This window comes from Rana temporaria, chromosome 10, assembly GCF_905171775.1.
Source record: "Rana temporaria chromosome 10, aRanTem1.1, whole genome shotgun sequence".
NCBI lineage: Eukaryota > Metazoa > Chordata > Amphibia > Anura > Ranidae > Rana > Rana temporaria.
In genome coordinates this window covers 133,127,302-133,147,432 of record NC_053498.1, presented here as the reverse complement: position 1 = coordinate 133,147,432, position 20,131 = coordinate 133,127,302, and the positions used below count along the sequence as shown (strand labels likewise).

General features: G+C 47.9%; 1 protein-coding gene across 1 annotated transcript in view; it reads left to right on the top strand.

Annotated features, from left to right (window-relative positions):
• LOC120915630 (indolethylamine N-methyltransferase-like) overlaps nt 1–17,389 on the top strand; it is a 36,121-nt gene extending 18,732 nt beyond the window's left edge. The window contains exon 3 of the mRNA XM_040326299.1: nt 16,785–17,389. Coding sequence (XP_040182233.1) covers nt 16,785–17,208 — 424 coding nt within the window. The 3' untranslated portion in view covers nt 17,209–17,389. The remainder of the gene's footprint in view (nt 1–16,784) is intronic.
• Nucleotides 17,390–20,131: the final 2,742 nt, after the last annotated feature.

Sequence of the window (20,131 nt, the reverse complement as noted above, 5' to 3'; positions counted from 1 at the left end):
CCATCCGGTGCTGCCTCCGGCTGGCTGGGATGAACTGCTCCAGTTTCCCCTTGCACCTGGGATCCAAAAGGGTGGCCATCCAGAAATCATCCCTCGCCTTGATGGTCTTAACCCGGGGGTCCCTCCTGAGGCATCTCAGCATGTGGGCAGCCATGGGGAAGAGCACAGCCCGCTGTGACTCCTCAATGCTGGCCAGGTGAATGAGGTGCGACTCTTCATCCCTGAGGCGCTGCTGGTCAAACTCAGAGATGCCCAACCCCCGGACTATCGGTGCCCCCAACACCGGCTCTCCCTCCTGACCAGGCCCTGACTCCGGGACGACACCAGCAACCACCTCCTCCTCATCATCATCCTCCTCCTCCTCCTCCTCGTCCTGGCCCTGGTCTCGGTGGAGCATTGCTGACTCCTCCTGCTCCACCAAGGCACTCTCCCCAGCTTCGAGCAGGCGATCTAGTGTCCTCTCCAGCATGAACACTATTGGCAGCACGCTATTGAGGCCGATGTGCTCACTGCTGACCATCTTGGTCGCCTGCTCGAAGGAGGACAACACTTGGCAGACCTGGTTTATCTGCCCCCACTCCGCACAGGCGATGAAAGGGAGTTGTGGTGAAGCCCTCTCAGTGCCTAGTTCCATCAGGTACTCCCTCACCGCCCTTTGCTGCTCCCACAACCTCTTCAGCATGTGGAGGGTGGAGTTCCACCGCGTCACACTGTCCACAATCAGCCTGTGAAGGGGCAGATTGTACTTCCGCTGCAACTTGGACAGGGACGCGGTAGCGGATGGGGAGCGCCTGAAGTGGCTGGCAATCCTACCCGCCTTTGCCACAATGTCACTCAACCCTGGATAAGTGCGCAGGAACTTCTGCACCACCAGGTTGAGGACATGTGCCAGACAGGGCACGTGGGTCAGACTGCCAGCACTAAGGGCGGCGAGTAGGTTGCTGCCGTTATCGCAGACAACCATACCTGCCTGGAGCCTTCGGGGTGTCAGCCACTTCTGGACCTGAGCCTGAAGTGCTTTCAGCACTTCTTCTCCAGTGTGTCTCCGGTCCCCTAAACTAACAAGCTGGAGCACGGCCTGACAGCGCACGTGCCCCACACTTGAGTAGCTACGGGGGCGCTTGCTGGGAGGCTCAGCAGCTGCGGAGACAGTGGCTTGAGGGAGACCAGCAGTTCTCCCCTGGACACCCCGGGGCGGCACCACAAGATCGGTTGCCGCCGATCCCTCACCGACGCCTCGGAGGGAAACCCAATGGGCCGTGAAGCTGATGTAGCGCCCCTGCCCATGCCTGCTGGTCCAGCCATCCATTGTCAGATGAACCCTGTCGCTGACAGCGTGATCCAGCGACAGGGTTACATTCTGCACAATGTGCTGGTGTAGGGCAGGGACACCAGTCCTGGCAAAGAAATGGCGGCTGGGGACACGCCATTGGGGTTGGGCCTGCTCCAACATCTGCCTGAAGGGGTTGCTGTCAACTATGTTGAAGGGCAGCAGATGTTGGGCAATAACCCTTGCCAGGAGCCCATTGAGGGAACGCACACGTCGGTCTCCAGGGGGGAAGGGAGTGGTGCGGTCAAAGGCGTCTGAAATCGACGCCTGGCGCCGGACGGCAGTGCGGGACACAGACGTGGAGGGTGCTGTGGAAGTAGAGGTCTGGCTGCCGGTACCAGTACCTCTACTAGAGGGAGCGGGGGGGCATGACCTGCTGGAAAGAGATGAAGATGTGGCAGGGGCTGCTGTACCCTGCTCACTTGTGGTGGTGGCGCTGCTACCACCACCACGCTTCATCTCGTCAAATACCGCCCAGTGGTTTATCCTCAGGTGCTGGTTCAGGGCTGTGGTACCCACCCGAGCCAAACACTTCCCTCTCTTCACCCTCACTTTACAAATCCGGCAGATGGCCACGGTAGGGTTGTCTGCCACCAGGGTAAAGTAATTCCAGACAGGTGACTTCAGCACCGCCCTCCTGTCAGATGGGGTGACGCTTACTTGCACCTGCTGGGACTCGGTGCGCACAGGTGGAGCTGCCTGCTGCTGCTGCTGCTGCTGCTGCTCCTCCTCCTGACACCTCCTGCTGCCATCACCAGTGGAGACCCTGACGATGGTCTCCCTGGTGGTGACCTGGCGCACCGTTTCACCAGGGTGCCTACCTTCCCCGTCGTCACTGACGTAGTGAGCCGACGCGTCAGATGGCAACCATGATGGGTCACCCTCTTCGCCCCCAGAGATGTCAGACCAAGGGCTGAAATGTGTTGGTCTGAGGGAACCAACTGACATGGAGCCTCTAGCCTGGCTCCGCTGTCCCCTCACCCACGCCTGGGTCTGACTAGGTGCTGCTGTTTCCTGCACCAAAACAGCAGCACCAGTTTGAAGGGATGTCTCTGGGATACTGCCAGGAGGTATCCCATCCTCCTCATCCATCCCTTCAAAAAGGTCCTGACCATCAGGACAGAGCTGAAGGTCTGCCTGATGCATGGCCTCCCCCAAGATATCCCTATCACTGTCGCTGTCGAACAGTAAGATGCTGGACTCTTGGGGGCTGGGGGGGGGTACTACAGGCACCGGTGTAATGGTGGTACTACTGTGAGTCGGGACCGACGACTCAGTGGCACTGCTGTGCCCCATGTAGTCCACCACTACTTCAGCCTGAGATGGCAATATCGGGCGGCTGCCCAATGGGAAGAACTCCCGGATCAGGCGTACTCCCCTTGCACCCGATCCTCTAACACTAGTAGGGGCACGAGAGGTACCCCGTGCTGGCAGTGATCCAGCACTGGGAGTAACTCCCCTACCCCTGCTGCCACGGCCACGGATGCCGCTCATTATTGCTGATATGTGTGTGGGGGGGGTAAACTTTATTGGGGGGGGGAAATGTGAACAAAATGTGTTTTTGTGTTTTTTTTACAAGACAGGCACGCAGACAAAGACGTACACAGACAGCTACTAAACTATAAGAAAAGTAGTACACCAAAGACAAGGACTACAAAATTAAAGAAAAAAAAAAGCACTAAACAAACACTAACTTTTTTTTTTTTTTTTTTTTTTTTTTTTTAAACACAAAACACAGACACTAAACACACACTAAGCTAAGCTAGATGAAATAAATGTACACTAACAGTGTGTACACTTACTACACAAAATTTAACTAAACTGAACACAAAACTTAGCTTTTAGAAAAGCTCTTTAGGAAAAACTAAACAAAATGTGAACTGAAATGCCTAGCAAATATCACTGAACAGCGAACCTGCAAGATCTAACAGTAACACAAGATGAACAAAACTTAGCTTTTAGAAAAGCTCTTTTATAAAGCTCAGCAAAATGTGCACTGAAATCTCTAGCAAATATCACTGAACAGCGAGGATGCAGGATCAAACAGTAACACAAATGAACAAAACAGCACAAAACAGCACAAAACGTAGCTTTGAAAAAAGCTCTTGGGTCTATTGCTTTGAAAAAAGCAGTTGATATACTGGAAAAGATCCACTGGAATCACTAAATAGCAATGCTGGTGATGATATAAATCAATCAGGAACAAAGACACAGGAACACAGAAACAGCCTCCACACTCTATAGCCAGCTTCTGAATCTGCAATGAAATGGTGCTGGGAGTGAGCTTATATAATGTCCATGCAGGCAGGTTCCTATTGGTTGCTAACCTCTGACGAGTGTGGAAGGAGAACTCTGATTGGCTCTGATGCAAAAGGGCGGAGCAAATAATCGCGCAATATTCCTATTGCCGAATATTCGCATTGCGAATATTCGGCAATATAAAATGATCGCTTCAGCTACTCGGCCCAAGGTCTCTAATCATACCAGCAATGCTTTTAGACGTCTATGGAGATCACTAGGATGTGATCTGTTTTAAAAATGAAACTGTAAAAATCGCTCTGATGCGGAAGATCGGGGCGAGGAAAGTAATCGCGCGATATTGCGTTTGCCGAATAATCGCATTGCGATCTTTCTGGAAAATTCAATGAACGCTTCAGCTACTCGGCCCAGGGTCTCTAATGATACCAGCAATGCTTTTAGACGTCGATGGAGATATCTAGGATGTGATCTGTTTTAAAAAAAAAATTGTAAAAAATCGAATATTCGGAATTGCGAATATTCACCGCGAATTTCGAAATATAGCGCGATTTCTCGAATATGCTATATTCGAGTCGAATATTCGCAATGCGAATATTCGTGAGCAACACTATTCACCACCTCCACTGCACGCTATCAGGTGCTGGCCCCATCCATTACACACTTGACAGTAGAGGAAAAGGGTCTGGTCAGCCACACATCTGATAAAATCACTTTTATTTAGACATATTCTAAATAGACACTCCACAATATACAATTGAGGGAAAAAAGCACTAGCTGGTGTGCCATTTTCCCTCGATTGTACATTGTGGAGTGTCTATTTCGGAATATGTCTAAATTAAGGTGACATTATCGGATGTGTGGCCGACCAGACCCTTTTCCTCTACTGTGAAGCATATAACAAACAGGACCAGCACCTGGTAGTATACAGTGGAGATGGTACAGGTGGAGACCAACCTTAAGCAGTGATTACTCATAACCTATAGGCTTACTGTGGGGCATCCAAAGTCAGTTGTCCCTCCAATACTCTAAAGCCGGCTCTGGGAGCCAATCATGTGACCAACCAGACCATTTTCCTCTACTGTGAAGCCTATGGGTGATTTCACCACCCAGGCACTGCAGCCGTTGTCGGCGATCTCTTCTCTCCAAGGAAGCTGGTGTTCTAACAATATGGTTCCTCCTATCGATATGGTTCCCCCTTGACTGCCGACGGAAATATCCGAGCGTGAATAGCTGTTTGTCAGCTGTAGACGCGCTTGCTCCCGATGCCTGGTTATACACGCCGCCGATGCTTGGTAATAGACGATGCTCTAAAGGAACACGCCACTCTATGCAGTAAGGGGCGGATGTGATATTGAGCAGTGTTTCTTTGCTTGGTTATACACGCCGCTCTATACAGCAAGTGGCGGATGTGAGACGTGTATTTTATTGAGAAAACCATCCCCCAAAAAAACACTGCTCAATATCACATCAGCCCCTTGCTGTATAAAGCGGCATGTATAACCAAGCATCAAAGCACTGGTCAATATCACATCAGCCTCCACCCCCTTTTCTGCCCCTTGCTGCGGCGTGTAGTATAAAGCGGTGTGTCAATATCATATCAGACTCCTGCCCTTTTTTCGCCGCCTTGCTGCGGCGTGTAATATAGAGTGGCGTGTCAATATCACACCAGTCTCCGCCCCCTTTTCCACCCCTTGCTGCGTCGTGTAGTATAGAGCGGTGTGTCAATATCATATCAGACTCCTGCCCTTTTTCCGCCCCTTGCTGCGGCGTGTAGTATAGAGCGGCGTGTCAATATCACACCAGTCTCCGCCCCCTTGCTGCGTGGCATGTATCATTGGGAGCGAGCACGTATACAGCTGACGAACAGGTGTTTAGGCTCATAGATTTCCGTGGCCTCCGACTGCGCAAGCACTGCGCCTAAGCGGTCGAGGTCGGACCCTATCCGATAGGGGAACCAGCTCGACAAGACGCTGGCTGCTAGGGAGATCCACATGATCTCCCAGACCAAAGCACCTTCAGAATAGGTAAGTATAGACAGGGTAGTTGGGGCTTAGAATGGAGATGGGAGCGGGTTGAAGTTTAGAGAGTATTTGATTGGACTTCTACTTCAATAGCTTGATCTGTAACTTAAACCAAATTGTAGATTCAACTGACCTCCTTCTACAAATTTGAGCACTTATAAGACAGGCGAAACTAACATTAATAGATGAAATGTGTGTAGGCAGCGCTGCATAAATTGGCATACATTAGCAGTATTTTAAAATGTGCTGTCCTCAAACATTGTAAAATAAGTGAGTTAATGTCATGAATATGCATCAAGCCTGTCTGCCTACCTGATCTCCATGTGTTCATTAGAGGCAGATCCTGCTCTGGTTCCCCTTTTTATCACTTCCTCTTCCTGTATGGCTCCACCCTAGTCCATCCCAGGAAGCCTATATTAACCGTTGCTCTACAGGTCTGCAGTGCTGTTCAACAGTGTTCCAATGCTCAGTTCCTGTCTGCAGTGTATTGCTAGTTCCTGGTTGCAGAGTGCTACGATCATCTTCCGTGTACCGTTTTGGCTTGTCCCCGACTTCCCTGTCTGCCTGTGCCCCTGACTATTTGCATGTTCCACGGTTATCCTTGTCTGCCTGTTGCCCTGACCTCGGCCTGTCCATCACCACTGTTTGTTCTGCTGGCTGCTTCCCCCTTCTCCCTGCGGAGTGTGACTTGAGGAATCTCGGGGATGCGACCTGGACCCAGTAGCGGCCAAGACCATCCTTACCATCAAAGGCTCTGGTGAATACAATACTGGGTCTTAGACTCCGCGCCCTTAGGTGATCTTAGGTTCACGCTTCGTCTCTGCTAGCAGTAGTCGGCCATAGGATTCACCACCCTGTGGTGCATCCCTGACCCCTACGGGGTGCACTTGTCATCTGGCTACGGGTGACCTGACAGTTTGAACAGCCATGAATCCGGCCGACATGCCGCTCCCCGCAGATGATCCATTACAGTGCATTGTTCGCAGACTCGAGACGCATGAAGCTAATCAGGATCAGGTGATGCGTTTCCTTCAGGATCTGGCTTCCCGCTTTGATCAGCTTCAGACCTCGCTGGGAACCCCGAATCCGCAACCCCAAGTACAACCAGCAGCTGCACCTGTTGCACCAGTCGCAGAGTCGCATTCACTGAAGTTATCACCTCCAATCCGTTTTTCTGGAGACTCCAAAGCCTGCAGGGGATTCCTTAGCCAATGCACTATTCATTTTGAGCTCCTGCCCCAGTACTTCTTGTCTGATCGGGCCAAGATAGCCTATATCATTTCTCTCCTCTCCGGTGAAGCCTTAGCCTGGGCTGCCCCTCTGTGGGAATTGAATGATCCAGTGGTTTCTAGCCTGCCTGTTTTCTTGAAACTTTTTCGGAATATCTTTGAAGAACCGGCTCGTGTCTCTTCAGCAGCCAGCGCCCTTTTACGTCTCCGCCAAGAATCCCGTTCAGTGGGACAATATTCTCTGCAGTTCCGTATCCACTCAGCTGAACTGAGCTGGAACAATGAGGCCTTAGTCGCAACCTTTTTGCATGGCCTATCTGATAGAGTGAAGGATGAACTAGCAGGAAGAACCATCCCCACTGATCTGGACGGAGTGATCTCCTTGTGTAATCAGATCGATATTCGCTTTCAGGAAAGGACCCTAGAAAAGCGACGCCAACATTCCTTGGCCCTTAGTCAGCCTGAGCTCCCCTCTCTTCGACCCGTGGAGCATCCCTTGCCAACTGAGGAACCCATGCAGCTGGGTCGGACCAGGCTATCCCCTGAGGAACGTGCCAGGCGCAGAACTCTAGGCCTGTGTCTATACTGTGGGGGCAAAAGTCATTTTCGTGACACTTGCCCTCTTCGCCCCGAGAAACGCTCGGGTTCAATACATCTGGAAGGTGGAGTATTGGATCCAGAAATATCTCCTTCACCTTCTCGTCTTTTTCTTCCTGTGTCCCTTCGTTTTGGTGCTTCTTCTCATTCGGTCTCGGCATATCTGGATTCCGGAGCCGCTGGCAATTTCATAGACTGGGAAATCGCATCGTCCATGAGACTTACCCTTTTGCCCCTCACCACACCATTGGTGGTCTCGGCGATTGATGGCACTGTTCTCCCGGGGGGTCCTATTCGCTTCCAGACGGTCCCTGTTAAGATGTCAGTAGGCACACTTCACCAGGAGTGGATATCCTTCCTTGTTCTACCTAAGACCTCAGCTCCTATCGTTTTGGGTCTTCCTTGGTTAAGACTCCATTCTCCTCACATTGACTGGACTGCCGGACAGATCCTGGCTTGGGGTCCCTCCTGTTCCACGTCTTGCCTACCCAAGGTTGCCCCAAAAGAGAAACTTCCTGTTGCCACCATTCCAGAATCTTTTGCTCGTCCCACCACATGTAGTGATGTCCGGAATGTGTCCTGCAATAGTCAGGCTGATGCACTTTCTAGCCAATGTAGCACTCTGGATGAGGAGCCCGTCTGTGTACCTGAGCCGATCATTCACTCCAGTTTACCGTTGACTGTCCCTAAAACGCACGGCCAGGCTAACTTGTCTGCGAGTTCTGCAGTCACTACGCCTTGTGATGCGATTCGGGTAATCGCTACACCTGAATATGCTATTCAATCGGCCTCTGCATCAGCTATGCCAGGTCAGCCCATGCCCAGTGAGCCTCCTACCTTTTCTTGTTCAGGCCCTCCTGCAACCTGTCTAAGGGGCTCAATCCATCCTTTGGATAGATTGCCATCGTCGGCCAAATGGGGTTTTCTACCTTGTTTTCAGGGCTCTCTGCATTCTGCTGGTTTCCCTGCTATCCAGCTTGACTCCTGTGCCCTGTCACCTTCTAACCAACCTGACTTCAGGGTTCCTCTGACCTCTGCCCAGTCTGATGGTCCTGTGCTTAATCCCCAGTTAATCTTTAAGGGTCTGCTTGATCCTCCTCGGATTCCTGTTGACCCTCTCATGCCCTTACTTATTCCTAAAAGGCCTTTGGTCCTCAATAAATCCTCTCCTCCTGTCCCTACTTCGGTTCTGGTCAATGAGGATACTCAAGTTCTGGATTCTCGTCTCCGCAGAGGCGTTCTTCAGTACCTTGTGCTTTGGAGAGGATTTGGTCCTGAGGAGGCGTCTTGGATTTCTGCATCTGAGATCTTTGCGCCCCATTTGTCGAAGAGGTTTCTTCTGGGATTCCCCTTTAGCCCTGGCTCCAGGCTGGGGAGGGGGAGGGGGAGGGGCCTTAAGAGGGAGGGTACTGTCATGAATATGCATCAAGCCTGTCTGCCTACCTGATCTCCATGTGTTCATTAGAGGCAGATCCTGCTCTGGTTCCCCTTTTTATCACTTCCTCTTCCTGTATGGCTCCACCCTAGTCCATCCCAGGAAGCCTATATTAACCGTTGCTCTACAGGTCTGCAGTGCTGTTCAACAGTGTTCCAATGCTCAGTTCCTGTCTGCAGTGTATTGCTAGTTCCTGGTTGCAGAGTGCTACGATCATCTTCCGTGTACCGTTTTGGCTTGTCCCCGACTTCCCTGTCTGCCTGTGCCCCTGACTATTTGCATGTTCCACGGTTATCCTTGTCTGCCTGTTGCCCTGACCTCGGCCTGTCCATCACCACTGTTTGTTCTGCTGGCTGCTTCCCCCTTCTCCCTGCGGAGTGTGACTTGAGGAATCTCGGGGATGCGACCTGGACCCAGTAGCGGCCAAGACCATCCTTACCATCAAAGGCTCTGGTGAATACAATACTGGGTCTTAGACTCCGCGCCCTTAGGTGATCTTAGGTTCACGCTTCGTCTCTGCTAGCAGTAGTCGGCCATAGGATTCACCACCCTGTGGTGCATCCCTGACCCCTACGGGGTGCACTTGTCATCTGGCTACGGGTGACCTGACAGTTAAGAAATCAATATGTTGCCACAATGTAATCACTTCACCATTAAGGTGATTTAAAGTTCAATAAACGTGCAACAAAATGTTCAGTCCACAGGGCAGATATACACCGGCTGCTAGGGAGATCCACATGATCTCCCAGACCAAAGCACCAGACCAAAGCACCTTCAGAATAGGTAAGTATAGACAGGGTAGTTGGGGCTTAGAATGCGTATGTATTGGCACACCAGATGTAACATCTGGTGTGCCAAGGTTTGCCATCACTGCCCTAGATGAATGCGGCTGCACTGGAACCACCCTGCAACTGTGTGCATTGCATGCAGTTACAGCATAGCGATGATGCATTTAAGGGGTTAAAACAGGCGGTCAGGAGGCAACATATTGCCTCTTTACTGGCTGTCAAATGCCTCTGAAAAGCGATCTGAGCATTTTTTTGCTGGTACTATGAACAAGCAAAAAAAAAAAAAAAAAAATCGGTTCTGATTGTACACATATAGGGGGTCATGTAAACATACATACACACACACACACATATATACCAGTGGTGGCTGGCGCTCAAAATTTTTGGGGGGGTGCAAGCAAACTGAAAAATTCTGAAACTGAAAAACAATTGCAGTCTCACTGTGCCCATCAAAAGTAGCCACTGTGCCCATCAAACGCAGCCACTGTGCCCTCAAACGCAGCCACTGTGCCCATCAAACGCAGCCACTGTGCCCATCAAATGCAGCCACTGTGCTCTCAAACGCAGCCACTGTGCCCTCAAACGCAGCCACTGTGCCCTCAAACGCAGCCACTGTGCCCATCAAACGCAGCCACTGTGCCATCAACGGCAGCCACTGTGCCATCAACCGCAGCCACTGTGCCCTCAAACGTAGCCACTGTGCCCATCAAATGCAGCCACTGTGCCATCAAACGCAGCCACTGTGCCCATCAAATGCAGCCTCTGTGCCATCAAACATAGCCACTGTGCCATCAAATGTAGCCACTGTTCCATCAAATGCAGCCACTGTGCCATCAAACATAGCCACTGTGCCCATCAAATGCAGCCACTGTGCCCATCCAATGCAGCCACTGTGCCATCAAATGTAGCCACTGTGCCCATCAAATGCAGCCACTGTGCCCATCAAACATAGCCACTGTGCCCATCAAATGCAGCCTATGTGCCATCAAACATAGCCACTGTGCCATCAAACGTAGCCACTGTTCCATCAAATGCAGCCACTGTACCCATCAAACGCAGCCAGGGGGTGGCTGGAGAGAGGGGGGCATTGCCTGTGCGCACTGATATAAAAACATACATGCACACTCACAAACATACATATTCACATGCACACACATATACATACACACATGCACACTCACATACATACACACATGCACACTCACATACATGCACACATGCACACTCACACACATGCCATCAAATGCAGCCACTGTGCCCATCAACCACAGCCACTGTGCCATCAACCGCAGCCACTGTGCCCTCAACTGCAGCCACTGTGCCCTCAAATGTAGCCACTGTGCCATCAAACGCAGCCACTGTGCCATCAAACGCAGCCACTGTGCCCATCCAATGCAGTCACTGTGCCCATCAAATGCAGCCACTGTGCCATCAAATGCAGCCACTGTACCCATCAAATGCAGCCACTGTGCCCATCAAATGCAGCCACTGTGCCATCAAACGTAGTCACTGTGCCCATCAAATGTAGCCACTGTGTCCATCAAACGCAGCCACTGTGCCCATCAAACGCAGCCAGGGGGTGGCTGGAGAGAGGGGGGCATTGCCCGTGCGCACTGATATAAACACATACATGTACATTCACATACATACATATTCACATGCACACACACATACATACTCACATACATGTACATGAACACACACAGATACCATCAAATGCAGCCGCTGTGCCCATCAAACGCAGCCACTGTGCCATCAACCGCAGCCACTGTGCCATCAACCGCAGCCACTGTGCCATCAACCGCAGCCACTGTGCCATCAACCGCAGCCACTGTGCCCTCAACCGCAGCCACTGTGCCCTCAAATGCAGCCACTGTGCCATCAAATGCAGCCACTGTGCCATCAAATGCAGCCACTGTGCCCATCCAATGCAGCCACTGTGCCCATCAAATGCAGCCACTGTGCCAGCAAACATAGCCACTGTACCCATCAAATGCAGCTACTGTGCCATCAAACGTAGCCACTGTGCCCATCAAATGCAGCCAGGGGGTGGCTGGAGAGAGGGGGGCATTGCCCGTGCGCACTGATATAAACACATACATGCACACTCACATACATACATATTCACATTCACACTCACATACATACATATGCACATGCACACTCACATACATATTCACATGCACACACACATACATACACACATGCACACTCACATACATGCACATGAACACACACACATGCAAACACACACAGTAGATAAAAAATGTCAGTCTTCTACCTTAGCAGCTCTTCCTGCCGGGTACTGCACTGTAGGGGGAGACAAAGAGCACTCACTTTGTTATCAATGTGACAAGCTCCCCGCACAGAGCTGATTACAGTTCGGCTTGGGATCGGGGAGCTTGTCTCCGCTCCTCATATCGAAGTACTGTATGCAAGGGCCCCCTGCAGCAAGGGGCCCGGTCACCATGGCGACCTCAGCGACCCCTATAATTCCGCCACTGGTGGGAGGGTCTTTAGGGCTTGTATAGACCGATTGTCTAATCCGGGTAACGTCAGGATGGTAGTCCTAGGCAAAGATAGTCTCCAAGATGTCCTGATGTTTCAGAGGGTAGCTTGGTGCTATGAAAGTATTATGATGGTGCCCAATCACTCCCAAACATAGGAAGAGAAAAAAAGAAAAAGATAGCTCCTCATAGTGTCAGGCCCCATACACACCATAGAATCTATCCGCAGATAAATCCCATCAAATGGGTTTCTGCGGATAGATCCTATGGTGTGTACACTCCGTCGGATATTTATCCGCAGATAAATCTCCCCTGGGATGGATTTCCAGCAGATGGATATTTGCTGACATGCTCAACAAATCCATCTGCTGGAATCCATTCCAACGGATGGATCCGCTCGTCTGTACAGACTTACCGGATCCATCCGTCCATAGGGATTCCCCGCACGCGTCGTAATGATTTGACGCATGCGTGGAATTCCTTATATGACAGCGTCGCGCCCGTCGCCGCGTCATAATAGCGGCGACGGCGCGACACGTCATCGGCAGAGGATTTCAGCGCGGATTTCAATGCGATGGTGTGTACACGCCATCGCATAGAAATCTTCTGAAATCCTCGAGAGGATTTATCCGCGGATACGGTCCGCTGGACCGTATCTGCGGATAAATCCTCTCGTGTGTATGGGGCCTAAAACTGGTTGATTTAATAAAAAATTCCAAAAGCATCACACTGGTCACAGGAACCAAGTAAAAACAAAAGATAAAAAACACACGTGAAAGAAAAAAACTGTAAAACAAACAGCAACTCTCCCCCTTGATGGGTGGACAGGAATATGTCCAAGAGAAAAAATGCAGTAGAGACTTAGCAAGTCAGCAACCCGACCGGTTTCGTCTACAATACACTTCAACTGGGGTATCTAGCTGAGCCTGCTTCTCTCCTGCATTTATATATGTGTTACCTTCACCTCCATGAGATCTCCAGATCGTTCGGCCATGCCCAGATTGGCGTGCGTGTCAAAATGCGACACGTTCCCGTCGTTTGCGTTCCAAACTCCGGAAATATGGGGGCGGGGATTCCCATTGTGTGCCCCAATCACTAACATGGTAGTGTTGTCACTACCCACGACCTGCCTCCAATGAGAGGAGAGAGGTCGGAGCGCTCTGTAAGCCAGTGAGTGAACTCCGCCCTCCGTGGGCGCGTAACTGGCAAGACGTCATAACGTCATCAGTGCGCGACACGGTGCGTTCCAACCACCTCCACGGCGCATCTCATTCCTATGGCCCAGACATCACATGGTGCGGAAGTTTTCCTGGCGTCATGCGTTCCACGGGGTTTATTGGTCATCCTGGGACACACACCTCTCAAAAAGAGAAGGAGCAACCAAATCAATGAAGGACTGGTGTAATAATGCCGACCTCACCGGCGTCCACCATGTATAATTACTTATAATGGGAAAGAGATCATAGAATCATTTCTCATGGGGGTGAATGGTGATCAAACTGAAAAACCTATCATAATTAATATATTACATTGGTAAAAAGAAGAGAAAGGAGCGTCTACAGAAATTATACAAAAAATCCCAAAAAAATTGGAAATATTTGCATATATATCTCAATCTATTACGATTCATCACTAGGATTGGTTTATGAACGCATTAACGTCCCATTCCACGTTTAAGCCATACGGCACATAACTTTTAAGCAAATAAATCCAATACACTTCCAGTTTGGATACCCCTCTTGTGCTGGGTTCTCCTCTCCAATGGGGAACAAACTTGTCTATAATTTGGAAGCTAATACCTTCCAGTTTTTTATTATGTTCTTTCAGGTAATGTCTGGGTACAGTGTGTTTCGTACAACTTTTCTTTATTTTAGCAATGTGTTCACCTACCCTTGTGGAAAAGCTCTGTATGGTACGACCAACGTACTGTTTCCCAAAAGGGCAGGTGATGAGGTAGACAATATGCGTTGTTGCGCATGTAAAAAAGTGTCTCATAGGGAACTCCATCCCTGTATGAGTGGACTTGAAACAAACTGTCTTTTTCTTCCCATTCACATTGTTAACACAGACCTTACACCTCCTACATGGGTTAAAGCCTTTAGAAAGAGGAAAAAAGGAAGGTTTAACTGGAGGATCTGAAATATTGGGCGCAACCTGATTTTTTAAGGATGTGGCCCCTCTATAGATTACCATCGCGTTTGTGGGAAGTGATGGTCCCAAGACGTGGTCATCTTTCAAAATCTTCCAGTGTTTGTTGATGATATCCTTAAGTTGTCTGTGCTGTACAGAAAAAGTAGTAAAAAAAGAATTCCTGAATCTTGATTCTTGGGCAACTTTCTGTTTTTCAATTGTTAATGTGGTATGATCTATCCTCCCAATCCTATCTATCTCTCCATCAACTTCATGGTTAGAATAGCCTTTGTCCAAAAACCTTTGTTTCAAAACCTGTGCTTGGACATGGAAGTCTTGTATATTTGAACAGTTGCGTCTTATCTACAACAGTTGGCTTTGTGGCACAGACTTCAACCAGGCAGGATGGTGGCAACTATCTTTTGGGATATATCCATTACGGTCTGTACTTTTAAAGTAAGTTTTAGTCACCAACCGGTTATCCTGGACCTGAATCTCCAGGTCCAAAAAATGGACTTTGAAAAGCTAGCCTCATATGAGAGGCTAATCCCAACCTCATTTGAATTCAGAATGGACATGACAGAATGGACATCCAAAGACTGCCGGTCTCCCTTCCATAGGAGGAGGATGTCGTCTATGTATCGAGCCCAGAGAATGATCTCTGGTCGATTGGAAGCATAGACGACATCCTCCTCCCATTTAGCCATAAAGATCTTGGCTAGACTGGGGGCAAACTTTGCCCCCATTGCCACACCCTTTTGTTGTAGGTAAAATTCTCCACTGTACCAAAAATAATTATTTGAGGTGGCAAATCTCAAAAGATCCAAAATAAATTGTTTCTGTATGTCAGGGAGGTAGTCAACTCGGCCAAGAAAACATTCAACTGCTTGGAATCCCAAATCGTGGGCAATGCTAGTGTACAGGGAAGCGACATCAGCTGTCACCAGCATGATGTCCCCACTGTACACAACTTCCTCAAGTCTTGCAATGGTATGTCTTGTGTCATTTAGATATGAAGGTATGCTTTTGAGTCTATTTATGAGACTCAAAAATGTGATGACCTCTGAACTACACCTGCAGTGGGATGTAGCGTTTTAGGAGGAGTACACCAAAGAACAGATGGTCCCGAGAGGACTCAGATGGGATGTTCACCCCCAACAAGGGGATCCAGATCTAGGGTCCTGGTTTAAATTTTTTAACAATCAAGGGATATCGTTACTTAATTTTTTAATTGAAAGGAAAAGATTGAGAATGGATCTGTTAGATAAAGAAATAAAAGATATTAAAGAGAAATTAATACCTTCTAGGCTCTAGTGGAATAGTAATGTTAAGTATGGCCGCCATTCCCGCCGCGAAATTCGAAATTTTTACGTCGTTTGCGTAAGTCGTCCGCGAATCGGGATTTACGTTGTTTACGTCCACGTTGAAATCAATAGGCCCGTACGGCGTACTTAGCCGCAATGCACACTGGGAAATGTAGTCGCCCGGCGCATGCGCAGTGACAAAAAACGTCAAAAACGTGAGGTCAGGCCTCATTACCATGAAACACGCCCCCCCCCCAACCCATTTGAATTAGGCGCCCTTACGCCCGCTCGTTTTAGGCTACGCCGCCGTAAATTAGCAGGTAAGTATATTGAGAATCATTACTAGCCTAGCTAATTTACGGCGGCGTAGCCTAAACAGGCTACGCTACGCCGCCCTAAATTAACGCTATTGTACCTGAATCTACCTATGTGTCTGGATGTGAGAAGGAAATGCTGTGTGACTGGTTGTGCAGTAGTGGGGAGTCCTGACATTAGCAACTCATACAAGGGTAGTGCTACACTAGTATGACAATTTTATTTTAACTTGCCAAATTACAGTCTAACTGTCATCTGTCAGGGAAGTACTGGCAATCTTGCCAGTAGAAGAAATGGCCACCAGAGGCACATCATGTGACAGGTGGATCCCCCTGCTGGCCTATAAAAGGCTGCCACTGTCTGACCCAAATTGGTGGATTGTCGTCAGCTTCCTGTGTTCCTGTGTCTGTTTACCTTGAAACCCCTGGCTTGATCTCTGCTTTTGGCTTGATCCCGATTATCTCCTCGCTCTGACCTTGGCTTGGCTGACTATTCTTCGATCCACTGCCCACTGTTTATGACCCGGCTTGCTCCTGTTTGCTCTTGGACTGTCTCCCAGTATATATGACCTCTGGCCTGGCTGCGAACCCTGCTCCTGGTTTATCCTGCAAACACCTTCTCAGGACTTCTTCTTGCACGGCTACTGACTTTGCTACCCAGCGCACCCCAGCCACGTCCTGCTTACCAGCCTGTTGTAGCACTACTGGCAACCCGTGCACCTTTGGGTACCGTATCCCCTGTATTACTCCCAGGGGAGCGCTGCACTCAGGGACGCCCTCTCTGCCACTCGGCCTCACATCAGAGACTTGACAACATGACTGTATATTGAAATCTTTCCTGTTATTTTCATAGGTTGTATTTTTTTTCAGAGATCAACTTCAGGAGAAAGAAATGCGCCTAAGGTCGTCCATCAAGCAGATTTTGAAATGTGATTTTGAACAGGAAAACATTACCTCCCCGGTGCTACTACCACTTGCTGATTGTATTATCAGTGCATGGATACTGGAAATTATCAGTAAAAATGAAGATGAATACATGAAGAATCTGGAGAAGATAATAAAGCTGCTAAAACCCGGAGGCCAACTGTTACTTATTGGGGTATTAGATGCAACTTACTGGACTGCTGGAGCAGAACGGTTCCATTGTTTTAAATGCAATGAGGAGTTTGTGAAAAATGCCTTTGGTAAGGTGGGTTTAACCATTGATTACTGTGCAGTGCAGAGGAGACGCAATGTCAGCGATGTCGCTGAATATAAAGCGATGCTATTCATTGTAGGACGCAAAGGGGAGTAGTTGATTGGAGCCAATAGCATTAATCTTGAGCCAAATAAAATGATGTAATGAAATAATAATGGCAGTCAGAAATAGTCAACAATGCAATTGTGCTAAAGTCAGTAATGTTATTTTGCATTAATCTGTGTTAAATTGTGTTAACAAATATCGCTATCCTAATAAAGATCATTCAGAATATAAATGTACGTTGACTTGTCTTGGAACAATATTGTAAACCTTTTATGTATACAACATATCTTTTTATCTATTTATTGATAACCAACGCATTTCAGGACATTTACTGTCTCCCTTTCATCAGAATATGGATAAAGATTATATAAAAATACAATATCAGATCCAGTGTATGGATAATATATTAGAAAACATAAAAAAATAACATTATCAGGTTCAATACCTAAACATTATTAAACGTTTATGAGCAGAATAAATATAGAAGAGATTACATTGATAAATGTTGTATAGGACAAAGGACTACTTGCTGTTACTAAGGTGCTTGGCTGATGATCTCCGGCTCCAATATCACAGTGTATATATAATAGATAATAAACTACTTTTTGTAAATAGCATTATAAATAAATTACTTTAAATATTGATTAGACATACACATTATAGTACCGTAAATGTTTACATTTTCACAAAAGGTGACTTTCTTTAGTTATAGTTTTTTGATCCTACAAAGTGTTCATATACGTAATGGCTAATCATTTGTTTCTTACTATATTTAGCTAAAGCTTAAAGTGGAGTTCCACCCAAATTTGAACTTCCTCTTATCCCACTCCTCTCCCCCTTACATGCCACATTTGGCATTCAATTTTTTTGGGGGGGGAGTGGGGGCTTCAGGAAGAGTGGGACTACCTGTCCCACTTCCTCCTTCCTGTAGGCGACTAAGCTTAATCGCCTACAGGAAGGGGCTTCTGTAGGCGATCGCCTAGGACACGTCACAGGTCCTAGGCGATCTCCTGGCCAATTACACGGCGCAGCGCCGGACCGCGCCGCTCGCGCATGCGCAGTGGGTGCCCGGCCGTGAAGCCTAAAGCTGTCACGGCCGGGTGCCCACACTGAGAATGAAGACGCCGGCCGGGGAGGGGGGAGAGGAGCGGAGCCCCGGCCGGCGCGTCGCTGGAGCAGGTAATTGTCTGTTTATTAAAAGCCAGCAGCTACACTTTTTGTAGCTGCTGACTTTTAATAAACATACAAATTGGCTGGAACTCCCCTTTAAGGTTAGTGTTTTTTTTTTTTTAATAAACAGCACCAGGGAGGGACAGCACTAACATAAATGACATAAATGACATAAATGCAAAGTACCTGCAAAAGGGCATCTTAATGATAATAAATATGGGGAATTTTAATTAAATAGAATTTAGTGTACATTGTATTCATTTACAAGTATAACTTCATACACAACCAGAATTTCTGGTGATTAATATTTCATACACATTATCAAAGACATCAACGCAACAATAAAACAATTTTCCTTAATATTTGACAAATAAGCCTGGGGTAGCCCCAATCGACTATGTTCAAAAGCGTGTGGTTAGCCGCGCCTTAAATGCAAAAACACAATATCTCTTGCCGCTCAGAAGACAATTTTCGGACTTTCTCCAGCCGGAAGAAGGCCAAATAATGTCTTGAGCAGTCAACAGATAGATATTATCAATTTGAAAGAAGTCTCAAAGGGGTTGTAAATGTTCAAATGTTCTTTAAAAAAAATAACAAACATGTCATACTTACCTCCACTGTGCAGCTCGTTTTGCAGAGTGGCCCCGAATCCTGGTCTTCTGGGGTCCCTCGGTGGCTGTCTCGGCTTCTCCCTGCATCAGCTAACCCCGTTCATGGGAAGCTCTCTCCCAAGGGGGTTAGCTTGCGGGTGCGCTCCCCCTTCAATCATGTAATAATCCAGTTAACCCATGGCGCTTTAGAACCAGAGGAGTGTGGCTTAAGTTTAAAGTATAGCATACAACTATTTTTAAAGTTGGAAAACACATGGGGGTCACCAGAAAAAATATCAGACGGGTTAAAGTGATATTAACCCTCCTGGCGGTGTTCCCGAGTCTGACTCGGGGTTAGATTTCTGTGCTGCGATCGGTAACCCCGAGTCAGACTCGGGATTGCCTCGCAGCATCCACAGGCATTGTTTACTTACCTTTTCCCTGGATCCAGCGATGCCACCGCGCTGTGTGAGCGAGCGGGACCTCGCTCGATTCACACAGCGTCCTCCTGTGCTGCCGATCTCCGTTCCCTGCGATGTTACGACGCACGGGAGCGGAGAACAGCGCCAAATTCAAAAACGTAAACAAACACACTACACACAGTATACTGTAATCTTATAGATTACAGTACTGTATGTAAAAAAATACACACCCCCCTTGTCCCTAGTGGTCTGCCCACTGTCCTACATGTTCTTTTATATAATAAAAACCTTTCTTTCTCCCTGCAAACTGTAGATTGTCCATAGCAACCAAAAGTGTCTTTTTATGTCAAAAATGGTTTTACTGTAGAGCAGCTAGAAAACAGCGATAATAAATTATAATCACTTGCAGAATTGTGCGATAGCGATTTGTGGGGAAATCCGTCATAAAAAAATAAAAGTAATGACAGCGACAATTCTGCAACTGAGCAAATTTCAGTGATTAAGTTGATTACATTATTGAATAATTTTTATTATAATTATATTATTATTTGTTATAATTATTTATAATTATTTATTATATTATAATTTATAATTTTGTTTTAAAAAAAAATGTCATACCCGGGATGCCTACAATACTCTTGTTTGGTCAGATTTAAGTGAGTTATTCCTAAAAATTACAGGCCTACAGTATAAAACGCCAAATTTCCTTGCAAATAATGGTACCGCTTTCAGCACCTTTTTTCTGAAAGAATCATACCGCCAGGGAGGTTAAAGGTTATTTTTTTTTTCTTT